Genomic DNA, 19,753 nt, shown 5'->3' on the forward strand with positions numbered 1-19,753 from the left:
CTGGTTTGAGTAAGTAAATTGGGAACACCTATGATGGACAGATGATCCTGCAGAAATTTTCATACCTCAGCCTTGTCAGCAGAGCAAAAAGCTTTGGAATGTTGCTCCTACTCTCTAGTTTGAAATCTGTGTTTATAAGGAGGTTTATACCTGAGGCAGATCAAATTTCTAGATTGAAAATCTGTACCTCTTTTAAAAACCAGGCTGTTAGTGATCCAAAAATCACAGCATCGTTGGCTTCACGGTCATGAAAAGGGATCCCTATGTTGCTCACATCCCAAAATTCACCTTTCCACCTGTCCAGATTCCAAGCTGCTGATCCTATATCGAACAGTATGACATATGGGCTGCCCTCTATCAACCATCTTCCAAAGAAGACCTGTGGGAAAGAGGAAGAAAGCAGAAAATACCAGAGTGAATGTAAAGGCCAGTCAGCAGAAATGTGCACATCCAGCAGACACTAAGCGTTTGACATCAGCACCACGTGGTCATAGTCTTACAGACACAGGACCTGTGGTTTTCCTTTCAAAATGCATGGAATAATCCTGGACCAAAGGCAGGGGGGAAAAGAAACTGCAATCTTTTAGGAACATTTGAGTGCTGAGTGATGCAGTTGATAAGTATGATGTGCTGATGTGATCTGGACACGCTGGAGAGGTGTGCTGAGGAGAAGCTCATGAGGTTCAATAAAGCAAAGTGCAAGGTCTTGCACCTAGGTCAGGGCAATCCTAGATATCAGTCCAGGCTGGGGATGATGAGAGCAGCCCTGCAGAAAAGGACTTTGGAGTGCTGGTGGATGAGAAGCTGGACAGGAGCCAGCAATGGGCACTTGCAGCCCAGAAGACCAATGGCAGCCTGGGCTGCATCAAAAGCAATGTGGCCAGAGATGCAGAGAGGTGATTCTGCAGCTCTGCTCTGCTTGGGGAGACCTGAACTGCAGTGCTGTGTCCAGGTGTAGAGCCCTCAACACAGGAAGGACATGGACCTGATGGAGCAGGTCCAGAAGAGGGCCATGAAGATGAGGGGACTGGAGCACCTCTGCTATGAGGACAGGCTGAGGGAGCTGGGGCTGTTCAGCCTGGAGAAGAGAAGGCTCCAGGCAGACCTAATAACAGTCTTCCAGTACCTGAAGGGGGCTACAAGGAGGTTGCAGAGGCCTGCAGTGATAGGACAACGGACAATGGTTTGAAATGAAAGAGCAGATTTAGATTGCATGTTAGGAACAACATACAATCCATGGGGGTGCTGGAACACTGCAACAGGTTGCCCAGGGAGGGAGTTGAGCTAAATCCCTGGAAATATTCAAGGTCAGGCTGGACAAAGCACTGAGCAACCTGATCTAGCTGAGTATGTCTCTGCTGCCTGCAGGGGGGTTGGACTGGATGACCTTTGGAGGTCCCTTTGAACCCAAACCATTCTGTGATTTTATGATTTTGTTTTAAAGACTTTAGATTTTGTTGCAACGTTATTTATTCACACACCCCCCCATATGTCCATAGTAAGAGGACTAAATCCAAGTCTGAATTTTAGGGAGCTTTTAATTTGAGTCTCCTGCTCTTTCTCTGCTGTGATGGTCTAAAGTGCCTCTTGCCCTCTTCTCCCATGAGAAGATTTTAGTAAATGTTATACTAATGGTATGTTTGGTTCAATGCGCAGGAAGCTGGCATGGTCAGCTGGAACTGGGTGATTCCTCCAGGGTGGCCAATGCTGTGCAAGAGCAGCTCTGGCCATCCTGTCTGTGAAGTGTCTTAGGAGACAACTGAAGTGCCCACCCATTAGCAGTGTTAAACCCAAGACTTGGATTAGACATCTAAAGGAATTTCTTTACTATGAGGGACGACAGACACTGGAACAGGTTGCCCAGAGATGTGGTAGATGCCCCCATCCCTGGAGACATTCAGGAGCCCTGAGCAACCTGATCTAGTTGGAGGTGTCTCTGCTGACTGCAGGGAGATTGGGCAAGATGAGCTTTGCAGTCCCTTTCAACCCTATACACTCTGTGTGACTCTGTGTGTGTGTCTGTGAAGGAGAGTCAGCTTCTTGTGAGCTTATTTCAGGCCATGCAGGTTTTGTATTCAGGAGAACGAAGTTAAAAAGCAGGGAGATGATGTGAACCCAGACTTCATCTAAATATGGAGTCAGGTTGTGGCAAGGAAAGCTTCTCACTTGAGAAGGCATTCCTGGGTCCCCTGGCTTCAAGGGATGCATTGTGATGCATAAGCAAAACCCAGGCATAAACGTTAATAGGATCAGCACAGCTCTGGGGCAGTGGAACGTCATTATGGCAGATCAAAGCCAGACTTGACGTACCCAGCTTTGCTGCTCTACATGAACACTCCAGCAGCACAGGGCACTTGTTAGGCTGGTGAAATTGAATGCACTGCTGGAGCAGCACGAAGTACGTGTGTATAGCACTGCAACTAACCTGCCCCACAGGCCTTTTTAGCTGTTTCCCAAACAAGAGCATGCTACCTGGCTGGCAGAGACATCTCTTTGTAAGCAAGGTGGAAAACTGTCAGTCACTTATGAAAATCTGATTAGAAAAACAAAGCAGCAGTCAGATTAGACCTTTTAGCATGCACCTCAGCTTGGATAATGCAAGCATCACTTGAAGTTAGTGTCCCCAGCACTCTCCCAGGCTGTGGCACACAGACATCCAACAATGCACTTCTACATAACACGCAGTGGGACACTGGATCCTAATGACAGCAGAACTGCTGCTATGAAGGGAGATAACACATTGCCAGTGCCACAGCAGGTGACAGGCCAAGAACTTCATGAATTTCTGCCCTAAAGTGTGTCTTGCCCCTCAGCAACAGAACCTTGTGTAAATGCTTCCTTGCTGCTGCCTCTCAATGCTTCTCACATCAATTCAGCACACATCATAAGCAGACAATTCCTCCTTCTGCAAACTAGCACCTCTGAAGGACTCAATGCTGAATTAGTGAAAGTGAATTCTCAGTGCTGAATTAGTGAAGGTGAATTCTACATCTCTGATGGGGACTTTCAAGGAAGAAGGTCAGATTTACCCTGTGTTACCCTCCACCATTTTCTGGTAATCAGTTGTCCTCAAGGCTGCAACTATGTGCAGCTTAGTAGGTCGTTCACTGACACAGCAGATTCTACTCCTTTCAGCAGTTCACCTTTAATTGTTGGAGAAACTGAGCCACAAAAAAGTCTATGAAGTTTGACACAGAAAACACTGGTTTAAAGTTGTCTAGGAAACATGTAAATTCATTCCTTGTGCTGTGGTGTAGCCTCTCTTCCTAGGGAAGAGGTATCTGGTTGCATTGATCTGAGCAAGCAGATCCTTTGTCCCTGTGGCTTGTCCCTTACTGCTTTTCAACTCAATATAAAGCTACACAAGAAAATTTGTGAGCTAGTGGAACACTCTTCTCTCCAGCACAAACACACCAAATGTAAGAGTTCATTCAAAGTTAGGTCATATTATATCTACTGAAATCTCACTGTATTTAGAGACTAGATAAATAAGTCATTAATCCAATTAAGCAGCCTTGCAGATTAATTACTGTTAAAACCTGTAATTGGATAAACCAGTTCTTCCTCAAAAATAACCTTTAATGAATTGACTCTGCTGTTCCAACAGTGGATTCTGAGCCTTTCCCATTGTGACATTGACCAGGTTTGCTGTGTCAAGTGGAATCACGCTGGCAAGAGCATTAACCAAAACTCTAATCTCCTCAGAGTCAGCTTTGTTGCCCTGGGAAGCAGTAACACATCTGATTTACCTGACACCCTTGGCTTTTCATGGTATCCATTGCCTTCTTAACTGCAGGGTTTGGAGGCTCACATGCTTCCACCTGAGTCTTCACATTATGCTCAAAATAGGGACCAATGAGAAAATAGTTTTCACCCCATTCATCTGCTGTAGTTTTGGCCTTTGTCTGGATCACAGTGTAAATGCCTCCCACTGCAAAAGAAGATCACAAAGAACAAAATGTAGACAGGGGAACAGGCCACAGAGCTCTGGGTCAGATAAGTCTCTAAGTAAATCATTTCAGATATTCAGATTTGAAGTGAAACCCAGGCTCTATCAAATGAATACAAGGCCAGGCTCTGAAATGGATCAGAGCTTTGTGGCTCAGTTGTGGAGTATGCAACTCCAAAGCAGGCTGTGTTTTACTTACTCCTGGGTGACTGCATTTACCTTCCCTGAACTTCTCCTCCAATCTCAAATGGAGATCCCAAACTGTTACTTTTACCTAGTCTGTGATTTCAAAAACCATCTTCTAGGTGTTCTGTGTCACACCACCAATGTTTAGCCAATATATTGTTTTATTCTTGTGTTATTCTCTTTTTGGATTGCAAAATCTTTCCACTCAAATTGTGGGATTCAAACCCTGGGGCTCCTGCTTCCACTCTCCCATGCCTCATCTGGATTCTAGTGCATCCCAAGCAGAGCCTTCTGCTTTGTTATTGCAGCAATGACCATTTTCAAACACACATTTCATGATGTGGAAATATATGTGGTGAGAATTAAGCTGGCACTCCCAGCTTGTTTTACACAAATCACTGAGGGGAGGTGAGGGACTGATGGATTTCATTGACTACTGACTATAAAAACGGATTTGGACCACTATCCTCAAAGCAAAGGGTGTCTGTTCCTTTACCATTCTAAACAGGTGATGAAGTTGCAATGAATGGAGCCTACACTGCCCATATAAATGCCTGCAGCACCTTCCACCAAAATCTTGTGTATTTTTAAACACAGCAATGGGCACTCACAGCCTAGAAGGCCAGTGGCATCCTGGGCTGCATCAAAAGCAGTGTGGCTGGCAGGACCAGAGAGGCGATTCTGCCACTTTACTCCACTCTGGTGAGATCTCGCCTGCAGTGCTGCATCCAGCTCTGGAGCCCTCAACACAGGAAGGACATGGACCTGATGGAGCAGGTCCAGAGGAGGGCCATGAAGATGATTAGGTGACTGGAGTCCAGGCCCATTCCATCAGCAGGCACATCCTCCACTAGAGCAGCTTGTGCAGAGCATTTTTCAGCCTGACCTTCAATATCTTCAGGGATGGGGCCTCAGCCACCTCCCTAGACAACCTGTTGCAGTGTTCCAGCAGCCTCATGGTGCAGCACTTGTTCCTAAAATCCAATCTAAATCTGCTCTTCTCTCATTTCAAACCATTGCCCCTTGTCCTATCTCTGCAGGCCTTTGGAAACAGTCCCTTTGCAGCCTTCTTGTAGCCCCTTCAGCTACTGGAAGGCTGCTATTAGGTCTGCCTAGAGCCCTCTTTTCTCCAGGCTGAACAGCCCCAGCTCCCTCAGCCTGTCCTCACAGCAGAGGTGCTCCAGCTCCCTGATCATTTTTGTGGCCCTCCTCTGGACCCTCTCCACCAGGTCCATGTCCTTCCTGTGTTGAGGGCTCCAGAGCTGGACACAGCACTCCAGTGAGGTCTCACCAGAGCAGAGTAAAAAGTAATAAGAAAGCTGCAGCTCAGTAGCTGGGTAGAGCCTGGACCTGTGTTTTGTATAGCCAACAGCTGAGTACTTCTTTTCACAAGGCTTTGCTTAGGATCACTGTGTGGAATGAAGTGTGCTCTACCAAAGATGTATGGAAGGCCTGTTCTGAGGGAAAGAGGGGAGGGTATGCTGTGCTCTGCCATCATAATTTGATGCACAGCAAGGTAAAGAACATTTCAGGGCAATGATTTGCATGAAACACAAGGAAAAGTACTTAGGATGAAAATAAAAGAGTATGCTTTGCAGACTGAAAACTCTTCTGAAGATAGCTTGATGATCTTGGAGGTCTTTTCCAACCAAACCAACTCTATAGCTGTCATAAAAGCTCTGGGTTACCTGGTTGAAAGCTTTTGTCTTCTCTCCTATTGTGGAAATAGAAGTCACAAAACATGTCTGTGCATAAGCTTTAATTGACAGGGGAGAGAAGCTGCAAGTGAAACTATGCATGTGGGAAGTGTAGGGCATAACTTAAAAAAAGACCTCTTGAGAAGAGCAGAGGAACATCTAGAATAATGAATTATCCACAGCAAATTCAAGGAACACATCAAGTATCATTAAGCTTTCAAGAAGCATCTCAGGAAACTGTTTGAAAGAGTCCAGCACAGAGCCATAAAGATGCTGAAGGCAATGGAATATCTCCCTGCTGAGGAAAGGCTGAGGGAGCTGGGGCTCTTGAGCTTGCAGCAGAACAGTCTGAGGGGTGACCTCATTCAAGTTGATAAAGATGTGAAGGGCAGTGTGGGGAGGATGAGCCAGGCTCTGCTCAGTCATGTCCAATGATAGGACAGGGGGCAATGCGTGCAAGCTGGAGCAAAGGAGGCTCCACAGAAACATAAGCAGAAAATTTTTCCCTGTGAGGGTGCCAGAGCCCTGGAGCAGTCTGCCCAGAGAGGTGGTGGAGTCTATTTCTCTGGAGACATTGCAAAGCCATGTGAAAGTGTTCCTGTGTGCTCTGGCAGGGAGTTTGGACTGGATAATCTTTGGAGGTCCCTTCCAACCCTTAACATTCTGTGACTCTGTGAAGAGACAGCTTATATCTGCTCACTTTCTTTTAACTCTATGGAAATACCTGTGCCAGGAGCCAATGCACTACATCCCCTACTAAGTAACAGAATAAGAGTTCATAGATCCCCTTGGGGCCTAACAGAATAACAACAACACTAGTATGATGTTGCAAGGACATATTATAAACAGAAAACCTTTACAAACAACAAGGATGTACCAACATCTCATGATGTTGCAAGCTTCTGTATGCAGCCTCTGAAGTTTTGTACTTTGAAACATGTTTTAAAACAAACAAAGGAAAGACAAAACAGGGAACTGATGTAGAAAAAGGAGAGACCAGACCCAGAGAATTGGTTCAGATTGTCACAAACGTGGAGAATTAGCAGTAAAATGCAGGGCTAGGCTTGAGTTTTTCCCTCTCCACAAAAATGCTTTGTGAAATGGGAAGTTTTAAGCTTTGTTTTAAAAAAACCCCTGTAGAGAAAAATTATTTCTATTATTTCCTTTTAAAATGCTGTTTAAGCTTTTTTTTCACCAGACTGGAGGGAAAAATCAAGCTCTAAAGGAAATCAACATACAATTGTTTTCCTTCTTGATTTTTCTTTCCATTCTTCTCCTTTTTATTTTTCCCCCAAGAAAAATAATGTGGTGTGGAAAAGGAAAACCCAAATGCTTAAAAGAAATGTCTTCATTTAAGAGAAGTTTGGCTTTTTTGTAGTGATCTCTCTCTTAAAAAAAAAAAAAAAGGAAGATGAAACCAAAATAGTTTCTCAGAAAACATTCCACAGAATTATTTTTAAGGGGTTTGAATGTTTGCAAATACATTACCACAATGAATTTGTCTGAAGGAGTTATCTGCATCACTCCAACCCTTTTTTTTCCCCCCTTTCCTCAGCTGAACTCCTGGTGCATTATTTCTGTTGTGTATTTAAAATCCAAGCAGCAATTAGAGCCCACCAGGATAGGCATCAGAACTAGTTAATAAAAGGTCTGTAAATCAAGAACAGTCCTTTGATATCATAGGATTATTGAGGATAATAAAGCATTGGGGCTGTTCAGACCAGAGAAGAGAAGGCTCCAGGGAGAACTTAGAGCAGCCTTCCAGTATCTGTAAGGGACCTACACGAAGGCTGCAGATGGACTTCTTAGAAGGCCTTCTAGTGCTTTGAGCTGGAAGAGGGGAGATCAAGACTGGAGAATAGGAAGAAATTCTTTCCAGTGAGGGTGGGGAGACACTGGAACAGGTTGCCCAGGGAAGTTGTGTATGCCCTGGGAGGTTGTGGATGTCCCCTCCCTGGAGGTGTTTAAGATTAAGCCTTCAGCAACCTGGCTACTGGAAGGTGTCCCTGCCCATGGCAGGTGGGTTGGAACTAGATGATCCTTAAATCCCTTCCAGCCTAAAGCATTCTATGAATCTGTCTGCCATGGAACCCAAGAGAGCAGCAAGACCCCAGGTTCAGGATTCAAATTGACTTCTCCTCCACAGCTGCTAGTTACACTTTTCACCTCCTCCCCTCAGAGTATGACTCTGATTTATAGATGTAGTAAAATGGTACTTGCATTTTAAACTTTTCTTTAATGTTTGGCCTGCATTCTATTGCTTGCTTGATTGCTTGTTGAGGTATTTTGGAACAATTTTTAGAATAAGCTTGCAAAATGCTTCAGGTGAAACCCCTCCCCCCCAGCATCTTTGGATAGCACACGAGTTTCATGTAATTTCTGGCTGTGTTGGTGGCCAAGACTCATCAGGAGAGAGAAGTTCTCTAAATTCTGTGAAATTCTGGCATCCCAAAGACATTCTGAAATAATACTGAAACACTGAAATTTCTGACAGATGTCCACAATGCAGAAGCTATTTCTGTGTACATCATCCCCGATTTCACTGGAGATTGATTTGACGTCGTTCTGCCACCCCGCTCTCAAATGCACAGAGCTTTGATGCTGTGCCTATGCCAAGCTGATGCCAGCTCATCCCCACTCCCCAAAGTGTGTTAGCTCAGGTGTGTCACAGATGACAGCATTCACTTTCTGCCAAGGAACTTCCACCATGACAAGATGTTTAACACAGAGAAAGGTAAAAGACTGCTCCTGCTGACTTCAGCGGATTCAGGGTTGAATTTCCAAGAGCCTGGATTTCCACCAGAGAAATTGTGCACACAGCTCTGCTGCTTCAGGGTGAGCTGAACCAAGGTTTGGCTTTAAGCAGTCTTCAGTCCAATAGGGATGGAAGCAAATATTTAGGATCCATCTACCAGTGACTCTTGAGCTAATCTGTTCACAGCTGAATGATGACACAAGCTGGCTGCCTGCCCAGCATTTTTAAGCATTCTTCTATTCTCTCTCTAAAAGCTGTTAGTTGTACAGCAGAAAATACTAATCTAAATATTACTGGGATCATTGTAAAGACATTGTTATAGAGCACACATCAGATCTAGAACATTCTCAGCTCTTCTCAATGTATCAGAACCACCCCCCCCCCCCCACACACACAATTACAGCTAACTGTTATTCTAACTTACAGAATTAGATGTGACCCCTCTACCCAGATGAAACACTTCCACTATTCAGTGGGCAAGCATTTAAAAGGGGTTTAAGAGGACAGAGCCATTTTCATGTTGGGAAATGTCCAGGGCTGCTGCCATGGCCTTTGGCTGCTTGCTTTTGATAATTTCCATCTGTGGGGTTTCAGAGACAGCTTCTACATAGCTTGCAGCCACTTGGTTTGTGCTCCTGTACTTGAAGTTTTTTGTGGTCTTCATGCTGTGGAGGAAAGAAAACCAATCTTCTGCAGAGAGATAGGACCAGACCTGGCTTTACCAGAGCATTGTGGCCAGGAGTGAAGGGGAAGCATGAAAAACACTGGGCTTCCCCATGATTATCACAAGATTGTGTGGCACTGCAGTGCACTGGGGTCTGTCCCTGCCTGCTCTTTTCTCCTTCTGCCACAGAAACACAGTAACTCAGTTTCACAGTATGGGTCTTGATCATGAGTGAGGAGGGAAATAAAGAAAGGAAAGCCATGCACAATAAACTACACCTTTCTAATTTCTTCAGCAGAAGCCTTTCAATACAAGATGATTTCAATGCTGTGCTTGGTTTAGGTGGCAGGTTCCTTTTCACATGAGTTGGAGGGAGGGAGAGGGAAGGCCACACTGGCAAATGAGCCTTTTTTTCCCTTTCTCATTCTCTCTTTTAGCTACTTTATCTTGGCTTGCACCAGACAGAAAAGAGGAGAAAGAAGAGCAACCAAGATGTTGGTGCTTTCCAATACATGTGTCAGAGGCTGCAGTTAGCACAGGCTGTAGCCAGGAGAGAGAATATAACATGGAGAAGTAGAAAGCTCTGCCTTTTTAGTGCATTTATTAAATGACCTAGACTTAAAAAAAAAAGGGAGAGACAGCTCCATTGTGACAGCTGCAGAGAAATAAGTGATGAGACTCTGGAAATAACAGATATTTGTAGATCTCTGAGCCCTGAATTCAGACAGCTGAACCTGTCCTTCCCTACAGTTGCATCTTATGCCTCAGTACCAACCAGCACCACCAGGGAAATCCTAGTGAGTGCTTGCTCTCCATGGGCAGCCCAGCAGATGAAGATCCTCTCACACTAGGTGTAATCAAATGTGCTCTGATTTGCAGGGCCCAAGCTCTGAAGGAGAGTACAGTTAAGAGGTTCAGAAAACAGTTCAGGACCAGGACCTATAAACAAGACTGTTTACAGTTGTGAGTGAGGCTAGCTTTGGTAGCATGTTCTCACTGTGAGGAAGACATTCAGCCTTATGGACACTGCCAAAGAGAAATGGAGGAACCACTAAGAAGATGGAAGGAGGAAACATGCCCATAGCCAAGCAACTAGTGATGTGCACAGAGTTAACATAATGACTCAAGCTCTCTCCTGTAGACAGCAGCAGCTTTACACCACTTTGGCAGTGCAAACCAACTACAGGCTGAACTACTCTGACACTCCTTTGGATTGCCAGAAAGGAAGAAAAATCTTCACATTAAATATTCAAGATTTGCTTTTCAGGCAACAAACCCAGCTAATGCTTATCTTCTGCTCTATCACAGGAACATATACAGCAGCAGTCCTGTGTGACCTGCTCTAGGTGATACTGCTCTAGCAGGGGGTTGGACTGGATGATCTTTGGAGGTGGCTTCCAACCTCTAAAATTCTGTTTAGAATTAAAACATTAAATCATGCAGTAGTAGTAAATCTATGTGGGGTTGGCCTAGTCAATTAGTTCTTCCTTCTGCTGAAGGAGGTGGGATAGCAACTTCTACTGTATGTATTTCCTAAGCCTAGGTAGCTTCTGTGGTGACCACCCCTCTGTATTCTGTTGGCTCCTCTCTCCTAAGGAATACAGTGCCCTAGCATTTTCCAACTGTTCATAAAAGTTAGGTCACCAGGGTACAGAACCTCACCATGTGAGTCAGACACTCAGTTGCCCAGAAAATATTTAAAAGCCATCAAACCCCAAAAGTTTGGTATCAAGGTACCAGGAAAAAAAAGCACAGAATGTTTCCAGTCATGGTTGGTAAAAGGAAACTTTGCAGAGAGATTCCCATTCTGCTGAAAAAGTTGTTTGCAATCAATAATTCAGTCAGCCTTGCTTGAATCTTATGGGTTTGGGAAGTGGTGTAATTAACAGCACTTTCTTTTAAAAATCAACTGAATAAATAGTCATTAATCCTCTCAAAAAAGGGGAGATTAATACCTTTTAGCTGTGTCTAGATTTCACTTCAGTGCCCCATGTACCATTATAAACTGGGGACTGACCTGTTTGCTAGAGAGCAGTGAAAGGGAAAGGGACCTGGAGGTCCGGGTGGACAGAAGGATGCCCATGAGCCAGCAATGTGCTCTTGTGGCCAAGAAGGCCAAGGGCACCCTGGGGTGGATTAGAAGGGGTGTGGTGAGTACATCAAGAGAGGTTCTCCTGCCCCTCTGCTCTGGTGAGGCCACATCTGGAACATTGTGTCCATTTCTGGGGCCTTCAGCTCAAGAAGGACCTCAAGGAACTATTTGAGAGTCCAGCATGGAGCCACAAAGATGCTGAAGGCAGTGGAACATCTCCCTGCTGAGGAAAGGCTGAGGGAGCTGGGGCTCTTGAGCTTGGAGCAGAGGAGCCTGAGGGGTGACCTCACTCATGTTTATCAAGATGTGAAGGGCAGTGTCAGGAGAATGGAGCCAGGCTCTGCTCAGTGATGTCCAATGCTAGGACAAGGGGCGATGGGTGCAAGCTGGAGCAGAGGAGGTTTGATGGGAACGTTAGGAGAAACTTTTTCCTGTGAGGGTGCCAGAGCCCTGGAGCAGGCTGCTCAGGGGGGCTGTGGAATCTCCTTCTCTGGACACATTCCAAACCTGCCTGGAGGCATTTCTATGTGACCTACCCTAGGTGATCCTGCTGTGGCAGAGGAGTTGGACTTGGCGATCTTTTGAGAGCCGGTCCAACCCCTAAAGTTCTGTGATTATGAGGACACCCGAATTTCCTCGATCTCTGCTGCCACCTGCTTGCTGGTTTACTTAGCACGGACACTGCAAATGTAAATGCTTTGTGCTCCAAGTTCTGACAGCAGTAAATTGACTCAAACAGCTTAACTGAAGTTACTGAAAAATAAACCCCCTGTGATCCGAGGTGCAAAAGCTACTTTGTACTCCTCAAGGGTACTCATAGTTCTCACCAACTTTAAATGACCAATGCGAAATTGCACTGCAGGGGAGATTCCATACCAAGAGTTACCACAGAACAGTAATTCCAGTTTCACCATAGGGATAAAATCCCTTGCACTATCTGTTCCTCTCACACACATTTGCCCTCTAGAGTTAAAATCTTACTGTATTCCAGATCCCCTTCTCCTGACTAAATGTGCCAGGACACATGAGGTCAATTATTTACTCACACTACCTCACTTTTCTGATGAAAACAAGGCCTGTTCCCCCTTGAACAACAGCTAGCTGAAAGGGGATGATCTGCTGACTGAATTAGAAATGGAGGCAGAGGATCTTTGCACAATGAGCAGCATGCACTTTGCCTGACAGGCTGCATGCACTGAACACACATTCAATGTGTACACAAGCACAAAGAATGAAGTCCCTGTCTGGCATTGCTCCTGTTTGCAAAGACCAGTCCAAAAGGCTTTCAAAAGCTGGTATAAAGACTGCTGGTCATTGACATCTGGTTTTTGCTCAGTTGTTTCAGTGCAGCTGTGTTTATTTATACCTCTTTTAAATGTGGCCTCTTCTCCACACTGCTCTAGAAGGTAGACAGAGACCACTCAACTGCTCTGAATCTGATGTCTAGTTTACAGCTCATTTTCATGTGCTGTATTCCCAAGTGAATTTGCATGGAAGGTGAAATATTAGCAGGTCCAAAGCCACATCTTCAATATTCATACATCTGCACACAGGGGCACAACACTGACGTTTAAACAACCTACCCCAGTGGTGCACCATGCAAAGACACACAGCCATCCTGAGGACATGCTCACCCCACACAAGCACCGGCAGATGCACGCAGGATTGCACACGGATGCCACAGGCACTCCCTCCAGCACGGCAGCTCCGCAGCCTGCTTTCCCCCAGCCTCCCTTTGATGCCTTTCTTGTCCAAGCCCTTCACGCCTCCTGTGAAAGCAGCAATACTAATTCCTAAGAGCGTTGTACAAACCTTTGTTGGTAACTTCCCAAGAAACTTCAAAGAGCAACAAATCCTCCACGGGTAGGTCTTCGTCCTCCCACTGAGGAAGCCCGTTAAGAGAAGTCATGGACAGTGATCTAGCCAGTGGCATTTTCTTCAGCCCTTGAATGCTCACCACGCAGGCTACAACAGCTAGCAAATGTCCAGTTACTGTGGCAGTTCTCTGCAGTTCTGGTTAGAGCAGTCTGCTGCTGTGCAGGACTCCAAGGAGAAAATTATTCAGATAGCTGGGAGCTAATGGGTTTAAACTGTCTGACCACCAGCATTAAATTGGCTCAGCAAAATCCTCAGAGCTTGAGAAACAGCTGCTGGTAGGGGTAAGAATTTAAGGCTGATCTGAGAAAGGTCTTGACTGTTTTGGGGCCAGGACTTGCTCTTTTTTTCTTTTTTCCCTCTTAGAGAAAAAAAATGGTTTCAGCTCTTCAGCCACAGCATTCGGTATCTACCACCTCAGGGATAACTGGAACTTGATTGTCAATTCAGTACTTCCCTGAGCAAACTCCAGCAGGGAGGAGGACACTGAGTTCACCACCTGATTTGAGTTCTGCCCCTGAGTCCTCCCCTCAAGATCCACCCTCCCATTAACACCCACTCTGTCTGCTGGCCACCTGCTGACTGGGTTAGGAGGCTCATTCTGCATGTCTCTCAGATTACTTGTTGGGTTAAATGCTGTCACCTGTTCTTGTTCAGCTCCCCAGTCTGTAAGCACTACTTTTACCTTACACCTTTCTTCTGCAATTAACTCCAGCTGTGTTTCTAGGGTTCTGTGCAAGCTGCTGGCTTCATTCTGCTCTTGAGCAGGCCTCCAACCCTGACAGCTTTTACAGTCAGAGCTACAAAGGCTCTATCCCTACTTTGACACACTCTGGCCCTACTTGCAGTCCTGGTCCCTGATTTTCTACCTATTTTGTCTTTTTCTATGCTACTGTGCTTTTCTGGTTCCTGGATCCATGTCCTCTGCTGAGGGAAGGCAGTGAATACTATTTCAGGGAACAGTGCTCCCCTGTCTTGCTCCAGCACAGAGCTGGGATGCTCCAAGTGTGGCAGGTGCATCTGCAGAGATGTCAGTTCCTAAATGGAAACCAGAGGTCCTCAAAGCCTCATAGGCAGTCACCTGCTTGGAAGATGCTTATGTGCTTACACGTCTGTGCCAGTGCCTCTGGGACAGCTCTGTAAGTTGAATCCGATTCTGAGCTTAGAGCACAGCCTGCCCAAAACCTGCAGTTCAGCAGTGAGCAAATCTCCAGGTGAGATCCAGGGCATCTCTGGCACTGTGGAGAGTAACACTGAACCAGCAGGTAGGGGCTATATAGCAACACAGAGGGAAAGGTTTTTGAGCTCACTTAAGACAAAACAAGTTCAAGGTGACTGGTCTAGAAGACAGGCAGCCCATCTGCATGAAAATCCCTTAGGACGTAACACAATATAGCTGTGCCCCAAAAGACTGACTCCTGCACTGACACCTCTCAAGCACAAGCCCTACGAGGAGAGGCTGAGGGAGCTGGGGTTGTTTAGCCTGGAGAAGAGGAGGCTCAGGGGAGACCTTATTGCTCTCTACAACTACCTGAAGGGAGGTTGTAGCCAGGTGGAGGTTGGTCTCTTCCCCCAGGCAACCAGCACCAGAACAAGAGGACACAGTCTCAAGCTGCACCAGGGGAAGTTTAGGCTGGAGGTGAGGAGAAAGTTCTTCACAGAGAGAGTTGGGTGCCCTGTTTCGAGGCATACACCGCAAAAAGCGTCGCTTTAGACGACCCAGGAGGAGCGGTTTGTCCCAGCCGGCCTCGCTAGCTGCGGCCGACGGCCCCAGGGCCCAGAACGCAGCGCGGAGGGATTCCACCCGGCCCTCTGCTGCCATCCCGCGGCGCCGGCGGGCGGCGCCTCACAGCGGTCAGGCCGCGCCACGCCCGCGGGCCGCTGGCCCTGCTAGCATGAGGGCAGGCAGGGCGCCGCCGTGTGCCACCGGCGGGAAAGGCGCTGGGGCGCTGCGCTTGTGTCAGGCGCCACGGACGAGCGTTTTGTCAGCAAAAATGCGACCTCCACCGGGGGAGCTCGCACCCGCTCCCTTTAGGTTTCAGTAACTAGTGCGAGCTGCAGCTTCCCAGAGGGAAACCAGATGGGTTCGCCCGTGCATGGGTCATGCCAGATAATCATGAACCAAGATTTACTGAGAGGGATGAACCAACCTTTTGATCAAATCACACAATCACTGAACGTGAGGGGTTGGAAGGGGCCTCCAAAGATCATCCACTCCAGAGCAGCATCAGCTAGAGCAGATCACACAGGAACACATCCAGGTGTGTTTGGAATATCTCCAGAGAGGGAGACTCCACAACCTCTCTGGGCAGCCTGCTCCAGGGCTCTGGCACCCTCAAAGTCAAAAAGTTTTCAAAGTGATTCAGTTCAGCCAGACATGTGTTACCTCAGCACAGTGAAGAACCACTTCAGACTAGCTTTTCAGTTGGAAAATCAGCTTCAGCCTCCCTGGCTGCACGTGAGGCAGCATGCGTTAGGGGAAGGACCACCTCAGTGTGTGGGAGTTTGTGATGACAGAACTGTCTAGGTGTGGCTTGGACCTCTAGTAGTCATGCCAGATAATCATGAACCAAGATTTACTGAGAAGGATAAACCAACCTTTTGATCAAATCACACCATCACTGAACGTGAGGGGTTTGAAGGGGCCTCCAAAGATCATCCACTCCAACCTCCCTTCAGAGCAGCATCAGCTAGAGCAGATCACACAGGAACGCATCCAGGTGTGTTTGGAATATCTCCAGAGAGGGAGACTCCACAACCTCTCTGGGCAGCCTGCTCCAGGGCTCTGGCACCCTCAAAGTCAAAAAGTTTTCAGCCAGACATGTGTTACCTCAGCACAGTGAAGAACCACTTCAGACTAGCTTTTCAGTTGGAAAATCAGCTTCAGCCTCCCTGGCTGCACGTGAGGCAGCATGCGTTAGGGGAAGAACCACCTCAGTGTGTGGGAGTTTGTGATGACAGAACTGTCTAGGTGTGGCTTGTTCTAAATAGAGCTCTGCCTTCAAGGTTTGCCCATGTTAACAAAAAGCAGAAGAGAAACGTTAAAAAGATTCATACACATTGAGTCAAATTTTACAGAAGGAAGCCAAAACAGTTTGTAGCAATTACTGAGGTACACACACCCTTCTGCAGAAATAGAGCAGTTGGTGGCACTCATGGGCTTAGTATGAATTCTCCAAGGTCTTTATTGTTCATCTGCAGCACTGTGTCCAGTTCTAGGCCCCACACTTCAACAAGAACCTCAGGGAACTGCTTGAGAGAGTCTTGCATGGAGCCACAAAGATGCTGAAGGCAGTGGAACATCTCCCTGGTGAGGAAAAGCTGAGGGAGCTGGGGCTCTTGAGCTTGGAGCAGAGGAGCCTGAGAGGTAACCTCATTCATGTTGATCAAGATGTGCAGGGTAGTGGGGGGAGGATGGAGCCAGGCTCTGCTCAGGGATGTCCAATGATAGGACAAGGGGCAATGGGTGCAAGCTGGCGCAGAGGAGGTTCCATGGGAACAAAAGGAGAGAGTTTTTCCCTGTGAGGGTGCCAGAGCCCTGGAGCAGGCTGCCCAGGGAGGTTGTGGAGTCTCCTTCTCTGGAGACACTCCAAACCCACATGGATGTGTTCCTGTGTGACTTACTCTAAGTGATGCTGCTCCAGCAGGGATGTTGGACTGGATGATCTTTGGAGGCCCCTTCAAACCCGTAACATTTGGTGATTGTGTGCTTTGACCAAAAGTTTGGTTTATCCTTCTCACTAAATCTTGGTTCATGATAACCCTTAGTTTTATGAAGCCCATGGAAAAAAAGAGTCACAAAGCAACCAGCAAAAGGGGTGATTTCCATCAGGAATAAAAAGTCCTTGCCTCAGGCTGAACAACACAGGATCCTTAATAAAATAAAACAAAGCTCTGATCAAGCTGATCTAGTGGAGGATGTCCCTGCTGACTGCAAGGAGTTGGACTAGATGACCTTTGGAGGTTTCTTCCACAAACCGTTCTTTGAACCAAGGCTGGGACCAACTCTGCATAAGGAGTTCCGATCCTCTGGAACAGCCACACCACTCTGCTGTCTCCTGTGACATTTTCAGGGTAGTCTTTCTGTTATGTAGCCTGTAATTATTTATACCTGCAAATGTAAGAGGGTCTAGGTCCTCACAGCAATTAAAATAACATTGCTGGTCTCACCTCATGTGAGTCAAGCAAATTGTCCTCAGTGCTTGCCAAAGCATTCTGCTGTGCTGCTCCTTCCTGGCTGTGCTGCTCTACCCCCCAGCATCACAATGATTTCTGTTAGACCAAGGAGTGAGGAAAGTACCTCTTGATACAAATGAATGTGGTTAAAACCCACGCGTGGATTGCCTTTTGTGGGCTAAAACAAGCACAAAGTTCATGTATCCATGGGCTGTACAAAACACAAGATAGTCAGGTCTGTTATATTCAGCAAAAAAACCACAGGTATCTTGTAGAGATAAAGCTCAATGGCAATATAGTTATTAAGGAATTGATATGGTTGATAAAAGAGTCTGCTATGGATGGACTCCAAGTTACAGCAGCAGGCTAGTGTTAAGCACACATACAGAAAGTATTATACAGCCATGCAACTGCAATAAAGATGCAAGATTGCATAAGATTCCTAATAAAGCTTATTGTGTAATTAACACACTTGCAGAAGGCTTACAAACATTCAAGTGAATGCAAAAAAATAATTTGAAAAGCCTATTTGTAAAACTCTCAAAATGCCCTAACCTGAGAACCTCAGACCTAGGTAACAATTTTGAACCAATCCCCCATTCTCACAAGGCCATTTTGGCACTGTTCAGATTTCTGATGATTTTTTCCTCCAGAAGATCATCTCCCCAGGAGCACTTTTTGTACCAACTCACCATGCAAACCAATGTTTTTTTCTTTATTAATTCAGTACCCTGCTTTATTGGTGTTCACTTTCTCTGTAACAGAAACACTTTCCCCCCCATGAGAATTGTCAGACAGTGGAATCATCTCCCAGGGAAGCAGTGGAGTCCCCTACACTGGTCATTCTTAAGACTCAGCTTGACAGGCTGCTGGGCCATGTCATTGCAACCTAGAATGTTGGACCAGATGATCCCTGAAGTCTCTTCCAACCTGGTATTCTATGATCCTCAGTAGCTCCCTGGTTGTTTAATGTATAGGCACAAAAGATCCTGTGCTGTTGAGTCTCATGATCACTAACAGAAATATCTCTATAGACTCAGAGTGGGATTGAAGGAATGGTTTACAAACTCCAGATGACAGTAGCTTTTCACTCAAGCATTAATTACAACATCCCTTTCAAAATATAGCCAGCAGACCTAAAGTAGCTTGGGACAATGTATGACCCCATCATTCACTAGGTGACTCTACACTTCAATGGGTGATGAATGCACACTGACACAATCAGGGGCAAGCCATATTTTTACCATAGCCAAATGATTTTTAAAAACATAGATTTACTGTAAGAAGGGAAAGGGGCCCCCTCCCTGTGCTCCAAGACAGCTGATGCTTCTTCCTGCACATCTCAAGAGCCCTGCAATGTCCCACAGCATAACTTTGTATTATTAACAGTTCACATTTACAGTTCAAAAGCAGCCAAGACTTCCAGTCCTGAACAACACAAGCATGCATTTTGAAGCACAGAGCCTCTTCATTTCCCATTTATACATTCCTCAGACCACTAACCAACCCATGGCTCAAATGTAACTGCTGTGTTGTACTTGCTGTTTAAAACAGTATTTCATTAACAAATCAGTGCCAGGAAGGAACTGTGCAAGGTGGCCAGCAAAATGTGCTCAGGTGAAAATTGCTAATAGGTGTGCCCTGCAAACAGCAGCAAGTAATGCCATTTACCTCCTGACAGCTGGGCATCAATTTAGCAGGATCTAGCCAGATGTGGAAAGCCTTCCAGTAATTACGGTTTCCACACCAAGTTATGAAAGCAGAAAACTATCACTTCACCCCTCTTATCAGTAAAGACATCTGGCATTCAGCCAGCAACTGAGAATAAAACATCTTCTAAAGGTTCCCTGGGATATTACCCCTTGTAAATAATGCTGTCACCAGCATCCCATGGGGTGATGCTTCACCAACCACATGGTGCAAAATCACAGGGGAGCAGTTATCTTGCAATGTGACAGGACTTGCATTCTCTTTTGTTTCAAAGGCAACTGCAAAAATTAAGCTACTTGCTTGTGAAAGTGGTTTAGTCCACTACTCAGAGCATTTTAATGAAAAGGCTTTCCAGTTGCTCCAGCTTAGTCTCAGACTGTTTGTTATGAAACAAGACCTGCAGGATTTGATACCATTTGTCCTCTGGACATTGAGGTTGAGCAGTTCTGGGCCTGCTAAGTTATTCTGTGGTTTAACAGCTATTCCAGAATTCTAAGTGATTAAAAACCAAACAGCTTTGGTTTTACAAAAAGTCAGATCACTATGGGACTACAGTCTACCTCTAAAAATAAAGTTGGATTTTGGTAATCAACAGAAAACACTGATGGAAACGTTAGAAAAACTGGACACAGTGGGCAAAGGATTGAAT

At 46.0% G+C, this 19,753-nt stretch overlaps 1 protein-coding gene across 1 annotated transcript in view; it reads right to left on the reverse strand.

Annotated features, from left to right (window-relative positions):
* Positions 1 to 13,569, reverse strand: part of GYS2 (glycogen synthase 2) — a 39,248-nt gene extending 25,679 nt beyond the window's left edge. The window contains exons 1-3 of the mRNA XM_009899593.2: positions 13,156 to 13,569; positions 3,750 to 3,931; positions 188 to 379 (exon numbers count right to left, since the gene is read on the reverse strand). Coding sequence (XP_009897895.1) covers positions 188 to 379; positions 3,750 to 3,931; positions 13,156 to 13,276 — 495 coding nt within the window. The 5' untranslated portion in view covers positions 13,277 to 13,569. The remainder of the gene's footprint in view (positions 1 to 187; positions 380 to 3,749; positions 3,932 to 13,155) is intronic.
* Positions 13,570 to 19,753: the final 6,184 nt, after the last annotated feature.

The sequence above is a fragment of the Dryobates pubescens genome, chromosome 15 (genome assembly GCF_014839835.1).
Source record: "Dryobates pubescens isolate bDryPub1 chromosome 15, bDryPub1.pri, whole genome shotgun sequence".
NCBI lineage: Eukaryota > Metazoa > Chordata > Aves > Piciformes > Picidae > Dryobates > Dryobates pubescens.